Source organism: Callospermophilus lateralis, chromosome 18 (genome assembly GCF_048772815.1).
Source record: "Callospermophilus lateralis isolate mCalLat2 chromosome 18, mCalLat2.hap1, whole genome shotgun sequence".
NCBI classification, from domain to species: domain Eukaryota; kingdom Metazoa; phylum Chordata; class Mammalia; order Rodentia; family Sciuridae; genus Callospermophilus; species Callospermophilus lateralis.
In genome coordinates, this window is record NC_135322.1 from 11,736,595 (window position 1) to 11,752,027 (window position 15,433).

The window sequence follows — 15,433 nt, forward strand, 5'->3', positions numbered from 1 at the left end:
CGGGACGCCGGGGCCTGGGGATGTCCACAGGAGCCTCTCCCTCCCCGGGGCTGAGGACTCAGGCTTCCCTCCACTGGGTTCGCTTTCAGGGGGCCCCTCCAGGGAACTAGGCGGAAACACGAGGTTCCGGGGTCAGGACCGACCCACCGGTGCCTGAGCCAGTTCCGCTCTGCCCTGGGGGATCCTTGAGCTGCTTAGACCCCTGCAGCCGGCCAGCCTCTCAGCAGACCAGACGCCTTCACCTTCACCCTCACCTGCCCGCAGGCCACTCTCCAACTCACCTTTTCCGCATCACTTCCCTCCTGCAGTGCTCACACCCACGCTCACCCCTCTCGCCTCTCACACATCCGCACCCCAAACCCCCACCTCACGCAACCCTCCCCGCACCTTAGAACACCCCTCCACAGCGCCCTCCCGCGCGCACCTTTCGCACATCGTTCAGCCTCCCTGGCTGACACTCACGATGTCCCCACCCTCACTCACGTCACCTTTGCACCTTCACACGGCCCCCACGACCTCTCGCCTTCACCCACCGCCCTCACCTGCCCCCGCCACGCTGTCGCGCTCCGGCGTCCCCCCCGCGGGCCTCCGCGCCCCCTCCTCCCTGTCCCCGGGCGCTCGCCCCCCAGCGCTTGCTGCCCTCACCCCCCATTGTCTCGGCCTCTCTCCCGGACCCCACTCCTTTCCCCTCCCCTCCCGGCCCCGGCCCCGCCCCGGCCTCGGCGCCCCGCCCCCGGGCGGGCAGGGGGCGGGGCGCGGGGGGCGGGGCGGGCGGCGCGGGCGGTGCAGGTGCCGGGCCCGGAGCGAGCGGCGGCGGCGGCGGCGGCGGCACCATGGGCCGGGCCCGGCGCTTCCAGTGGCCGCTGCTGCTGCTATGGGTGGCCGCGGCGGGGCCAGGTAGGGTCGGGGGCCGGGGTCGGCCGGCAGGGCTGGGGAGGGGGGGCGCGCCGCGGTGACAGCCCGGTCGCCGCGGGGCCGCAGAGGCCGAACAATGCGCTCGGGGCCAGGCCGGGCCCCCTCCCCGGGACAAAGCGCAGCGCGGGCCGGGAGCCGGGAGCCGCGGGCGGGGGAGGGGGCGCGGGCCCCGGCCGCCTTGCCGCAGCCCCCCCACCCCGCACAGGCCCCGATCCCCGCGGGGACAAAGGGCCCGAGACACCCCCTCCCAACAAGCCCGCCTTCTCCCGGCCGGTCCCGCTGCCCTTCTGTCCGGTCTTGCGACCCCCTGTCCGTCCCCGTCTGGATCCCTCTCTCTCTCCTTGTATTCCTACCCTTGTCCTCTGTCCCTCAGTCTTGAAGTCCTGTCCCTCCTTCTGTCTGTTCCCCTTTCTCCTTGCCTCCAGATTCCCCATCTCTCCATCCTGCCTTTGTCCCCCACCTTTGTCCCCTGGTCTCTGTCCCCTTTTCCTAGGTCAGTCTGCCCCCTCCCCATCATCCCTATTCACCCTGGTCTCTTCCCCTGTATTTCTGCCCTCCCTCTTTGCCCCCATTCTCCATCTCTGCTCCTGTCTTGCTGTCACCCTGGTTCTGTCTGTCCCTTTTTCTCTGTCCCTCATCTGCCCCATCCTCTTGTCTCTCTGTCCCCTATCTTTCTGTCACCCATTTCTCTAGCCCCCCTCTGTCACCTATCTCCCTCATTTCTCCTTCTGTCTGTCCCACTGTCTTCCTGTCCCCTGTCTCTGCCTCCTCTCTCTTCCCATTAAACGTCCATCCCAGGATCCTCCATCCCCATCCTTCATTCCTCCATCTCTGATCCCTCTGTGCCCTGGAGAGGAATTGAGTCAAACAGGACAGCCTAAGGAGCCTGCGGGGAACGGGCAGTGTGCATGTGTGTAGGCAAGGGGGAATGGAGAACCTTGGCATGTGGGCAGACACGTGGATTCAGCAAATGCCTCCCCAAACTGTCCCCACCCATTCACACACCCAGGCCATGACTTATGGAGCCCCCTCCAGGACATCCAGGGAGCCATCCACACACCCTTATAACACACTGTGGGAAGCCAGAGACCCTCAAGAGAGGGTGACCCTGAGGCTGGGGACAAGGTCAGGAAATGTCACCTAAACACTCACAGTCTCATACTGTGTGTGTCTTAAACCTATTATGGATTACCCCTTCCCTGGCAGGTTGAGCCACTTTGGGGGGAAACAGATGATTGGATGGTGGCTGGGCAAAAGCTGGAAGGCTTGATGTACCACAGAGATTTGGGAGAGGAATTATAACCAGGTGGCACAAAGCTGGGGACCTGCATTTAAGTCCTGGCTCTTGCCAATTGCCATAATACCTACCCCCCACCTCTCGGCTTCAGTTGCCTTTCTGTAAAGTGAGGATGTTGAACTCAGTGACCTGAAAGGGAATGCCTGCTTGGATGTGAAGGGCCTTCCAGCAAGTTGAGTGCCATGACACTTTCCTCCATCCAAGGTTTCAGGCAGAGCCTCCCTCACCTCTGGACAAGGTGTGGGGCGAAGCTGATCTCACATACTCTGCTTTTCTTCTGTAGTCTTCTGTGGTTCCTTCTTAACTTTTATCAGTATCTCCTTTCTTTGCAACAGACATGCCCCAATTTCCCAGATGACAGCTTTGGTACTTCAGTTGCATTTCCATCAATTTTTAATTTGCTTTATTTTTTTAGGCTGAAAACCAGATTCATAGGCTCTTGGAACCATTGAATCCAGTAAATAAAGAATCTGTGTATTTAGAATGTTGACATCTTTAGGATTCTAGAATCTGGAAGTCTTTAGAACCCTGATACCTTTCAAGTTCTAGAACCTCGGTGTTAGCATTGTAGAATCTTGACATCTTTAAAATCCTGAAGCATGTCAGAGTTCTTGGATCTTGATCTCTCTGCCTTGAAGAATTCTTGACTGTTTAGAGTCATGGGATTTGAGATTCTCTGAATCAAAATGTGGCCTCAGTTGACCACCTTCTCAGTTCAAGATTCCTTTCTCCAACGCTTCCAGCACTTTTGGGAGACAGCTAAGCCTTATCCTTAGTTTGATTTTAAAGTCCCTCCTTCCTGTCACCCTAATCTTCTCTGTAAATGTCCTCTAAATTACATAGTGCAGGGCTTTACAAGGGGAGAGCAAGCTTGGTACCTTGGGAAGAACTCTAGGCTAGGAGCTAAGGAGCTATGTCCCAGCCTCGCCCAGTTCATTGGTATAGTTTTGTCAGTCTCTGTCCTCTCTGAGCCTCACATTCCCCTTCGGTAGAGCCTGGGGCAGGGAGCTGGGGCACATGGCCTCCAAGGGCCCTGCCTGCTTTCCTTTTCATTGGATATTTCTGAATGGTCTTGGCCATCAAGTTTTAGACAGTGGTCTCCACATTTCCTCCTTAGTCCCCGCTTTCCTCTCTCACTTTACTTAGCCAGCAGGAACGGGAATGGGAGATGGAGTCTGTCTGTACCCTTTAAAAAATGTATTTGCTCTTTCCTGGCTTATTTATCTGCTAAGAATACCAGAAGAAGGTGGTGAGATTCATGGCAAAAGAAAGAAGGGTCCAAGATGAGCAAGGGAGAGGAAGTGAGAAAGAGCTGAATTGCCTGCCCAGAGATGCATACAGGGAGAAACAGAGAGCCACAGCCCAGAAACTGGGCAGAACAGAAAGAAGCAACCAGATATGCAGATACCAAGAAAGAATAAAGAGGCTGTTCGGAGTTGGGGAGCCTGTGGAGGGGGAGCTTGTGATCCCGAATAATGTTTCCCTCCCAGGGTGACTCACTTTTCCCTGCTAAAGTTCTGACCAGCCATTCTGAAAACAGGGGGATCCTCCCCTCATTGTGAGTCACCCCAAGGAACAGGTCCTGGGATATTTCTATCACTGACCCCCACCCACCCCTGAGCTGGATGCTTGAGTCCCCAGCCTGGGGGTGGGGGTCAGGTTCCACCATGGATTTCAAGGCCTTAGATAGAGCAGGGCTTGGGCCCAGGGGTGGGTTAATGTCGTGCGAGCCTGGCCTGTCCCCGTCTTGGGGAACACAAAGGCAGCTTTCTTTCTCTGGCTTGGTGGGGGGGTTGGAGTCAGTTAGACCTGCCAGCATCTAATGGCCTGTGGCACCAGGACCCAAGCACCCATGGTCTTAGCTTACGTAGACCCCAGGCCCGTCAGAACCAGGCACCCATGCTCTTCTGCATACACCCAGTGGGCCAAGGGGGCAGGGGCAGAGCCTGGGCTTCTCCAGGAAGGGAGTGCATAGAGGGCACTCAGGGTGGAGGATCAGACAGGGGGTGCTCAGTGCAGGCTTGCACCCTTCCGGGAGCAGGAATTTATCCCCCAACCCTATGCCAAGGGTGAGTCCTCCAGAGGACTCCCCGCCTCCTTTCTGGGCATGAGGCCTGGAATCTAGGGAGTCCCGAATATCCCTGGAACGCGGGGGCCACAGGGAAGACTTTGTGTGTGCGGCTGCTGACTCACCCCAACGCCCCCACCTGATGCTTGGGTCCCCAGAGAGAGGGAGACAAAGAACTGAGGAAGACAGGACTGTGATTCTGGAGGTTGGGGGCAATGGAATTGGAAGTTTCCAGGAAAGGAGAGGCTGGGGACCTGGACCTCGGGGCCTGAGGGAGAAGGGCTGGGTCCTGGGATGCCTGGGTCTGATGGAGGAGGAGTTGGGTCCTAGACCCCTGGGTCTGATGGAGGAGGGGCCAGGGGTTCGGACTCCTGAGTCTGAAGGAGGAGGACTGGGACCTGGACCTCTGGGCCTGAGGGAGGAGGACAGGGTCCTGGGATCTGTGGGTCTGATGGAGAAGGAGTTGGGTCCTGGAGCCCTGGGTTGGAGGGAGGAGGGGCTAGGGTTTAGACCCCTGGGTCTGAGGGAGGAGGGGCCAGGGGTTCGGACTCCTGAGTCTGAAGGAGGAGGACTGGGACCTGGCCCCCTGGGTCTGAGGGAGGAGGACTGGGGTCTGGACTCCTGGTTCTGAAGGAGGAGAGGGTTGGGAGTCCATACTTCTCGGTCTCAAGGGTGGAAGGGTACCGATTCGACTCCTGGGTCCTGAGAGAAGAAAGGCCTGGGTGGGGGGCCCACTCCAGGTTTCCAAAGGAGGAGGGGCTGGGACCCTGATGCCTAGGTCCTGCGAATACAGGCGCCTTTACAAGGCTGAGCTGGGGAAGAATTGATGCTTTGTGCAAGGATGTTCGGACTCCGCCATTGATGGGGGGCTGGGGGGGGTTCAGTCAGGACGCAGGGATGTACCACCTCCCTAGGGGAGGACGGGGGGAAGGAGGCAAGATGCCAGGAGCCCCCTGGGGAGCGGATACAGGGAGGGTGGCAGTGACCTTCCCAGAACTGTGACCTTGAGACTCCCTTGGGTATTCGCTGACTCAGGACCCAGGAAGTGCTCCCCCCACCTCGCTTGTTCTCCGTGGAAACATCCACCAGCTGTGTACTCTGGACCCCTGGCTCCTGGGTCCAGAGGAGGAGGGGCTGGAGGCTCAGACTTATGGTTTTGAAGGGGAAGAAGGCTGGGGGTTCAGACTCCTGGGTGCTGAAGGAGGAGGGCTGGGACCTGGACCGCTGGAGCCTGGGAGAGGAGGAGGTTGGGAGCTAGATTTCTGGGCCTAAAGGAGGAAGAGGGGGGCAGACTTCTGGAAGCTGATGGAGGAAGGGCTGGTCCCGAGAAAGGAGTGTTGGGGAGCTGGACTCTGGGTCTAAGGACAGAGGATGCCAGGTTCCTGGGTGTCTCTACACATCACCTGCTCAGCCACTCTTTCCCAAACCCTCCCCTGTCCCTTTTTTCAGGCACCATCCCCATGACGACTCCTGGCTGTCAACACAGTTTAAAGGGCCAGTGCCCCAGTCCCAAAAGCTCAGCCCCTCTCTGACCAGAAAGGCCCGCCCCCCACCACCCCCCAACCCCCAAAACAAAAGCTCCTGGGACATTAATATTCCAGGCACAGACACTGTTGGTTACTGACTCCTCAGGAGGGGGAGGGAATAAAACAAAAGCCCCCCACCCTCACCCCATGTGCACCCTCAAGCAGAGAACAGTGGATAGATTGGGGGGTGCAGATCCAGAGGTCCCGGTGGCTCCCAGGAGATGGTGAGTTTTGTCACTGACCTGCCTGAGACCCCCCCCAGCCTCATTCTCCACATCTGTAGAATGGGGGGCTAGCATTAGACTAGCTCTGAGGTCCAGGACCCATGGATAAGCTTCTAGATACTTTTTAAAGCACCAGAACTTGCAGGCCCATTTTCCCAAGCGTGGGGGTATTCCAGGAGGCCTCCCTGAGCTGCAGGCACCCAGCTGCTCCCTATGAGGCAGGCCCTGGCATCATCTGCACTTTACAGAGTGGGTGATCTAGACTCCAGAAGGTTAGCACACTTGCTCAAGGTCACACAGATGGCACATGATGGAACTGAGGTCAACCCGGGGTTTAAGATGAGACTAATGAAGTCCCAAAGGCGCCGTGAGGCTGAAATGAGATCCCATCAACACAGGCCATTCATTCAGCAAGCTCCCCAGGTACTCACCAAGGGTCAGGCATGCGCTGGGCACTGGGGTGCAGCAGCAAACCCAGTGGGTTACCTCCCTGGCTTCGTGGAGTATACAGGGATGGGGGACAAACAGACAATATAACAGTCAGCAGGTCACCAAGTGACATTACTCTAGAAGATATAGACCAGTGGGGAGGAACTAGAGAGTGTTCTGGAAGTGAGGGGACAAGAAGAGGTGAAGGTTGCTCTGCAGAGGTGTCCGAATTAGAACAGAAGGCAGCCCTGGGATGGTGGAGGGGCAGGAAAGAACATTCCAGACAGAGAGAAGAGCATGTGCAAAGGCTGGGAGTGGGAGCAAGGGACCTCGAGGCCAGTGAGCACAGTGAGCATCGAAGTGCAGGAGAGCCATGGCCAGGGAGCCGAGACAAGGGCCATGTACAACCTTGAAGGCCCAGGGAAGGGGTGGATTTTATTCCTAGTGTAACGGGCGCCCTCAGAGGGTTTGTGTTGTTTTTGGCACCAGGGGTTGAATCCAGGGGTGCTTAACCTCTGAGCCATATCCTCAGCCTTTTTTATCTTTTATTTTGAAACAGGGTCTCACTTAGTCGCTAAGAGCCTCACTAAGTTGCTGAGGCTGGCCTTGAACTGGTTACCCTCCTGCCTCAGCCACACAAGTTGCTGGGATTACAGGCAAGCATCACCATGCCCACCTTCGGAGGGTTTTTTGTTTGTTTGGTTGTTGTGGTGCTGGGCATTGAACTAGGATCTTGCGCATGAGAGGCAAATGCTTTACGAAAGAGTTACATCCTGCTAGTCCCCAGCCTCCTGAAGGGCTTTAAGCAGAGAGGTGACTTGATCTGACTGTTGGAAAAGTCCACTTGGCTTCTGTGTGGAAAATGGACTTGGAGGAGGCAGGCACAGGATCAGAGGGACCCACAAGTGGGCTCTTGAAGGGTCCTGGTGAGAAATGATGTTGGAGGAGAGGGTGGCAGGAGAGGTAGACAGAAGTAAGTAGATTTGGTCATGTTTGGGGGTAAAATGGACAGATATTGCTGATGGACAGAGTGTTGGGGTGAGGAAAAGGAAGGGACTGTGGGTAATTTCTAGATGTTTTTGGGCTGAGCAACTGGGTGGATGGTTGTCACATTTATTGAGGTTGTAAAAACTTGGGGAAGAAAATATTTGGGGTATGTTAAGTTTGACAGTCCAGGAGGTGTTAGCAAATAAAAAATAGAAGAAAGAAAGAAAAAAGAAAATAAACAAATATCAGACTTGACACCCCAATGAAATACTGGTTTAAAGGTGTTATCCTCAGGGCTGGGGTTGTGGCTCAGTGGTAGAGCGCTCGCCTAGCATGCGTGAGGCACTGGGTTTGATCCTCAGCACCGCATAAATGTGAAATAAAGATATTGTGTCTACCTGAAACTTAAGAATAGATACTTTTTAAAAAAAGTGTTCTTCTCTGGGCTGGGGTTGTGGCTCACTGGTAGAGTGCTTGCCTAGCATATGTGAGGCCCTGGATTCAATCCTCAGCACCACATAAAAATAAATAAAGTAAAAAATCCATTGACAACAAAAATATATTTAAAAAAAAAGTGTTATCCTGATACATAAAAAGTCCAGAATAGGAGTCCAGGGTTCTTGCTGCAGCTCCACATCTTCACCAGAGACCCAGACATCTTCTGGCTCTTGGTTCCACCAGTCCTATTGCTCCTATCCTCATGGCACAAGATGGCTACCAGAATTCTATGCATCACATCCTAGTTCCAGGTGGCATGACAGTGACCCTGTAGAAAAAGGATTTGGTCCCATGTTCAGGAAGGAGACACAACACTTTTGCTTATATCCAATGGGACAGAACTTTTTCACATAGCTCATCTAGCTGCAAGGGAGACAGAAAATAACACTTTCTGCTGGACATAGAGCAACCATAAAGTACAGTCAGGGTTCTTTTACTGGGCAGAATGGATGTTTGGACAGGAAGCCAGCAGTCTCTTATTTCCATCCTGCAGAATTCATCTTTTCTACCCCTTGACCCCCAAATTAGGTTACCTATCCTCTTAACAGGAAAATCACACTTTGATGAGATATTTCATTGATTTGTATGTGCTTCCCCATTACCTAAAGGCTTTCCAGGGTAGGGGCCTCATCTCTGGGTACCTAGTCCCTGAAACCTACTGGATGCTCAGCAAATACTCAATTGAATGAACGAAATCCTGGAACAAAACGTAAGAGACATGGAGAGTTAACTGGCATTTAAAGACAACCCAATGTGATCATTTTCCTGCTTCGAGACATCACTGACCTTTAGGATAAAAGACTTATCATTTGCAATCCATCAGGAGCATATTCCACAGCCCATGGCCAACACTGGACACTGTACCCACCAGCCAGGAGTGGATATGGATGCAGGGTATGGAACCAGGGAGACCAGGTGCAGATCCTGGCTCTGACACCCTTGGCTGCGACTGTGGGCAACTCATTCCGTCTCTCTGGGCCAATTTTCTTACCTGTAAAATTGGAACTGGGACTTGAGGCCCTGTGTTTAATCCTTAGCCTTAATTAATTAATTAATTTTAGAAAATGGAAATTGGGAAAAATGGGGATTGAAAATAGCGCATAACTTATGTAAGTATTGTGAAGATTAAATGGAAAATCTGTAGGTAATGACCTTTAACACAGGGCCTAGCCCAGCAGTGACCTGATCATAAGCAGTAGCTGTAGTAGTTGTTCTTACTTTGAAGAGGACAATGATGGTAATGGCGATGCTACTGCTGATTAGTCTTGACGTTCCATTTTCCCTGTAGACTGTTTCCTCTGAGAGTGTTAGAAACACTTTCCTTCCCGCCCCCCCCCCCCCCCAGTACTGGGAATTGAACCCAGGGCCTCACATGCGCTAGGCAAGTGTCCTACCACTGAGCCACACCTCCCACCCAACACTGCCTTTCTCACCCCACACCTTGTTCCTCTGATGATTATTCAGGGTAAGTTAGCTGCTGTAATAAACAGGCCCCCAAATCTCAATACTTAACAAAAAGGTGTATTTCTTGCTATGTCACTGTCCTGTATGGGAAGGTCATGGGGAACAGTCAGTCAGGGACTGGGGCTTCTTCTACCTTAACATTCTGTGTTCTTCTAAGCTCCCCAGAGTCATCTCCAGCCAGAGAGCCTGAAGGATTGTGAGGGAGATGGTTCAGGTGGGGAAGAAGTGTTTCTGTCTTCCACTTAGATCCCATTGGCCAGAAATCAGTCACATGGTTCCACCCAAGTGCAAAGGATGCTGGGAAAAGTACCATAGTTTGTTAGGTATCCATTAACTTTACAGTGGAACCTACTTCTCCAAATTTAGTGCCTCAAAACAACAACCACTCTTTTTGTTTGTGACTCTGGGTCAGCAATCTGTGCTGGGTTGGGTGGGCAGACTTCTCTTGGTCTCAGCTGGATTCACCTGCATGGCTGTGGTCACCCGGTGATGCAGCTGGGGCTGGATGATCCAGAGTTGCTTCACGCCAGCAGAAGCTGGTTGGTGCTGGCTGTGGCTCACTTTCTCTAGCCATGTGGGATCTTTCCCTCAACGGGCTAGTTGTGGTATCTTCACCCAGCAGCTCAGGGCAGCAGAGAGCACAAGTGGAAGTAGCAAGGCCTCTCCAGGGCCTGTTATTTATGCAATATCACTTCTAGCAAATTCTGTTCATCACTGCAAGTCACAGGCCTGCCCAGATTCAAGGAGGCAGAGTAGGAGGAGGAGGAGGAGCAGCAAGTGAATTTGCAAAGGACATATCCAGGAACGGGAAAAATATGATGGCCATCTTTGCAGACAAGCTACACTTGGTGCCCAAGTGTGAAAGATGGGATGTGGTGAATACATCAGCCTCCCACGCCTGTGAATGCTGGCTCCCTCTTTAACATCCAGACTCAATGGAGTTTTCTCCCAGAGTTACTGTGACCACCCATCTCCCTGGGCAGTTCTAGTCTCCCCTTCTCTGGGTTCCCAGTGTGTCCTGTGTTGCCACACTAGGCATATACCCTAGATCTTGCTCAGCTCCTTTAGAGAACAGAATTTTCCCCAGGTCTCTTAGGTGGCAGGAAATATTGGTGGAATGAACTGAAGGAGAGGGGAAGAAGGATTAGAGGGTTGGATGGAAGAGGAAAGAGGAAGAAAGAAAAAAAAAAAAAAACTGAACTGCAGCCTTCAGGGAGTCTCTTGCCTCTCTGTCTCCTGGTCCAGGTTCCGGACAAGAAGTACAGACAGAGAATGTGACGGTGGCTGAGGGCGGGGTGGCAGAGATCACCTGCCGTCTGCACCAGTATGATGGGTCTATAGTTGTCATCCAGAACCCAGCACGGCAGACGCTCTTCTTCAATGGCACCCGTGGTGAGTGCTGGGGCCTGGGCTCCTGTATCCCCAAAGAGGACACTGCTGAGTCTGGAGGGAGGAAGGCTCTGGGGACCTGCACACCCAGCCCTGCAGGCAAGAAGGCCTGAATAACCTGGGTCCCCAAGGGGATAAATAGATGGACACCTCAAACTCAGGTATGGCTGGAGAAAGGCAGAGGGCTGGACTTGGCACACCTGGGGGGGGGAGTGGAGGGAGTAGAGCGGGTGGGGGGTAGGCTTGAGGCCAGAACTCCTTGAGCTCACGCCTTCTCTCCCCTCTCTTTAGCCCTGAAGGACGAGCGTTTCCAGCTTGAGGAGTTCTCCCCGCGCAGGGTGAGGATCCGGCTCTCAGATGCCCGCCTGGAAGACGAAGGGGGTTACTTCTGCCAGCTCTACACGGAGGATACCCACCACCAGATTGCCACACTCACCGTGCTAGGTAATGGCTCCCCTTCTCAGACCCAGGCCCTCCTCTTTCTCCTCTGCTTCTCCTTCATTCTGAGACTTTTTTTTTTTTAAATACTGGGGATTTAACTCAGGGACACTCGACCACTGAGCCACATCCCCAGCCCTATTTTGTATTTATTTAGAGTCAGGGTCTCACTGAGTTGTTTAGTGCCTCGCTTTTTGCTGAGTCTGACCTTGAACTCAGGATCCTCCTGCCTCAGCCACCGGGCCAGGCCCCTGGTTGTTTTTAACCTCTGGTCATCTGGCTCCAGGAGATACGGCCGGCCTTCCTGACTAGTCTCTGCATTTGACTCCTGACACCTGGAACCCAGGCTCCCTTTGGTCCCTGGGATCTGGCAGCCTGGTTGCCTTGAGCCTACTTCGTTCTCTCCTAACCCCCTTCTCCTTGCGGCAGTGGCCCCGGAGAATCCAGTGGTGGAGGTCCGAGAGCAGGCGGTGGAGGGTGGAGAGGTGGAGCTCAGCTGCTTAGTTCCACGGTCGCGACCTGCCGCAGTCCTGCGCTGGTACCGGGACCGCAAAGAACTGAAAGGTACCCAGGGCTGGATGCCAGCGAGGGGTGGGACTTGAGAAAGGGCGGGGCTTAGGAAGAAGGCTCATTTAATGTGGGCGGAGCCCAGAGAAAAGTGCACACAGTTCTGACAACTAGCCCTTCAATATGCAGCTATTGATGAACTGATCGATGAGATAGGGGAGTGAAAGAGGAAGGAACTTTGGGAAGATGCACTGGAGCCCCTGGTTTGGGGAGGATTTGGAGGGAAAGAGGTGGGGCCCGTGGGTGGGGCGGAGCCGAAATCCTGGCCTGACAGTGTCTCTGGTGTGGCGTGGCAGGAGTGAGCAGCGGCCAGGAAAATGGCAAGGTCTGGAGCGTGGCTAGCACAGTGCGGTTCCGTGTGGACCGCAAAGACGATGGCGGTATTGTCATCTGTGAGGCACAGAATCAGGCGCTGCCCTCTGGACACAGCAAGCAGACGCAGTATGTGCTGGACGTGCAGTGTAAGTGCCCAGTAGGCAGGGTCCTGGGGGGTCCCCACACCAGCCACCCACCAGCATGATGGGGAAACCACTCCTCCTTCTTCCTTCTGCTCTCAGATTCTCCCACGGCCCGTATCCACGCCTCCCAGGCCGTGGTGAGGGAGGGAGACACGTTGGTGCTCACGTGTGCTGTCACGGGGAACCCCAGGTGAGCTCTAGAGCCCAAGACTCCTATCCTTAGAAAAGGGATGGGAACATAGACTCCTGAGTCTCAGGAATGTACAGCCTCAGCGAACAGGACTTGGGGTTCAGACTTCTGAGTCCAGAAGGAGAAGAGGGTCTGGGGACCCATACTCCTGGATCCCGAGGAAGGAGGCTCTGGAGCCCCGGGCTCTTGGGTTCTCAGGATGCAAGGGACTGGAAGGGCTAATTCTTGAGACCTTGGTGACAATAGAAGCTGGGCCCAGGACTTGGTTTTCCAAAAAGGAAAGAGCATGGTGACAATGGAAGCTGGGCCTGGGACTTGCTTTTCCAGAAAGGAAGGGGCTAGTGGGAGCCTCTTAACTGGAGGTCTGGGCGGGGTTAGCTGCATGTCTAGAGAATTCTGAGAAGCAGACTTGGGTGCTGGCATGGGGTCCTAACTTTGCCTATAATTTACCCCTGCCCAGGCCAAACCAGATCCGCTGGAACCGTGGGAATGAGTCTCTCCCAGAGAGGGCCGAGGCTCTGGGGGAGACTCTCACGCTGCCTGGCCTAGCTTCAGCGGATAATGGCACCTACACTTGCGAGGCGTCCAACAAACATGGCCACGCGAGGGCGCTCTACGTGCTGGTAGTCTATGGTGAGGGCAGGCTGCGGCATGCCGGGGGGCGGGACTCAGGGCAGGGGCAGGGCGTTTAGGGGCGGGGCTTGGGCAAAGACTAGTGGTGAAGAGCTCATAGTAGACTTATTACAACTGGGGGCCCAGACTGGGTTCAAATTCGGCTCTGCCTTACTTTCCTCCTGGGTAAAGTGGAAATAGACAATATCCCCCACCTCACTGAGTGGTTGTTAAGATTTTATGAACTAAATATGTTAAGTGATTGGAATGCCCCTATGTTTAGCACTTATTACCGTGTAACAGGGAATTTGGAGGTGGTTAGGCCCCAGCTGAGAACTTTAAATACCCGGAGCATTTTAGACGAAGTGGGAAGGGACCTGTTGCTTGGACATTCTCTGGTGGGGGAAGGTGTCCTCTGTAGGACTGAGTCAAAGAAAAGGGATGTACTGTCTCTATCCTCTGGGGAATGGAGGAAGAGGTGGGCGGGGGGCAGGAATTGGGATCAGGCAGTGTACAAAACAACAAGTATTCTTAAAGGAAGGGACATCTGGAAAGAGGGGAACCATGAGAGGGGACTACAAGGTAGCAGTAATTTTGAGGGGCAGGGTACATAAGGAGAGAGGTTATAAGCAGTGTGAGCTTAAGAGTTTGGCAGCGATGGAACCATTCTCTGATGACCTGGGCCTGCTCCGTCTCTCTGGCAGACCCTGGTGCCGTGGTAGAGGCTCAGACGTCGGTTCCCTACGCCATTGTGGGCGGCATCCTGGCACTGCTGGTGTTTCTGATCATATGTGTGCTAGTGGGCATGGTCTGGTGCTCTGTACGACAGAAGGGTGAGTGGGGGCGGGGCCTGAATTCAAGGAAGGGTCTGTGGGTTGTGGGATTCGGAAGGGGCGGAGCCTAGAGCTCAGATTCAAAAGAGGGCGGGCTTAGAGGCAGTGTGAGGGGGCGGGGCCTCAACCTAGCTTCGAAATCGGGCGGAGATTCCAAAGGGGTCATCTTGGTCAAGGACTCTGAGAAGGGTGAGATTTAGAAGCCCAATTAAAGGCAGAGATTTGAATAAAACAACTTATCTTCCTGATTGCTGGATTCACTGGGAGCACAGCAAGGGCACACCACCAAGCATAGGGCTAGGGTGGATCTTTCCATGAACTTTTGGAGCCTTCCTAATTCTGCTTTTACCTCCTTCTCTGCCACTGTTTTGCTATTCCCCGTCCTGTATGTTCCATTTCTCCCTCCTCTTTCACTGGTGTCTGTCTTGTTTGTCTTCCTATCTCCATTTATTTCTTTACAACTCCTGGACCCACATGTATGTCCCCACTGCCCTGGGGTCTGTCACCCCTCAGGCTCCTATCTGACCCACGAGGCCAGTGGCTTGGACGAGCAGGGAGAAGCAAGAGAAGCCTTCCTCAATGGCAGTGACGGACACAAGAGGAAAGAAGAATTCTTCATCTGACCCTACCCCCACCCCAGGCCTGGACCTAGGCTGGGGTCCCCCCACTGCCAGCTGCAAGGAACCAGCAAAGACATTTACCAGAGTCTGGGATGGTGGGCTTCTCCCCCTCACCACTAACACCTCAGACGCTTGGGCAGGGATGGGGGTGTTGGATGCCTGGCCAGAAGTGAGGGCCCAGAGGTCTGGGTCCTCCCCAGGCAGGGGCCAAAGGTCCAGATCCCCCAAGTCCAGGGAGGGCAGTAGGGATTGGGTTGGGGGAAGATAACTGGGGGAAGGCCATGGCCCTCAGGCTACAGAACCAGGTCTTGTGGGGAGGGGGTCAGATTCTGGGAACCGTGGGGTGGGCAGGGAAGGGGAACACAGATTTCTTTGGGGGTCCCAGACCCCACGCCAGCCATTGTAAGAGTTCCACAGAGCTCTGGGCACCTCTTTGCAAAGCCATGTTTGCACGGTGGGAGGAGGGGTGGGGGGAGGGTTTGGAAACAGGGATTCTGTGTCTTTGTGTCATAACTTTGATGGGGGCAGTGAGGGAGACAGCCCCGACCCTTATCTCCAACCCCCCTTCCCCAGGTTCCTGGGCTCCCCTTCTCTCCACCTCCTCCTCTACCCCTGTCCCACCCATATTTGTCTTTCCACCCACTCCTGGGGGGGCCTTCCCCATCTCTCCTCCAGGCCCCCCGGGGAGAGGGAAAGGAGTTTGGGGGGATGTGTGGTCTCTATGGTTTTATATATAATATATTAAAAAAATCAAAAATCTGTATGAAAATATCAGATTGCACCCCTCCCCCCACTCCTGGCTTTTGGCCCCTTTTTCTTGTTTTAAAAAACACACACATTTTTGTACGGGGCGGGGAGGGGAACTGGGAGGGGGTTTGGCAATCCCACTAACCACCATTAAACTGAGGAGAGAACAAG

The 15,433-nt window shown here is 54.5% G+C and overlaps 1 protein-coding gene across 1 annotated transcript; it reads left to right on the forward strand.

The window, feature by feature from the left end:
• The first annotated feature begins 788 nt into the window (after positions 1–788).
• On the forward strand, positions 789–14,820 carry Cadm4 (cell adhesion molecule 4). The gene is made up of 9 exons (XM_076838764.2): positions 789–897; positions 10,654–10,800; positions 11,089–11,241; positions 11,665–11,799; positions 12,099–12,263; positions 12,360–12,450; positions 12,911–13,083; positions 13,767–13,895; positions 14,409–14,820. The coding sequence occupies exons 1-9, from the start codon at positions 834–836 to the stop codon at positions 14,516–14,518; spliced, it is 1,167 nt and encodes a 388-aa protein (XP_076694879.1). The 5' UTR covers positions 789–833; the 3' UTR covers positions 14,519–14,820.
• The last annotated feature ends 613 nt before the right edge of the window (positions 14,821–15,433 follow it).

Bases quoted from the DNA above. Each gene is read 5' to 3' on its own strand.
- Cadm4 (XM_076838764.2), top strand. From the start codon at position 834: ATGGGCCGGGCCCGGCGCTTCCAGTGGCCGCTGCTGCTGCTATGGGTG. The intron at 12,264-12,359 runs GTAAGTGCCCAG...TTCTGCTCTCAG, and splicing joins GTATGTGCTGGACGTGCAGT to ATTCTCCCACGGCCCGTATC. The intron at 13,084-13,766 runs GTGAGGGCAGGC...TCTCTCTGGCAG, and splicing joins CTACGTGCTGGTAGTCTATG to ACCCTGGTGCCGTGGTAGAG.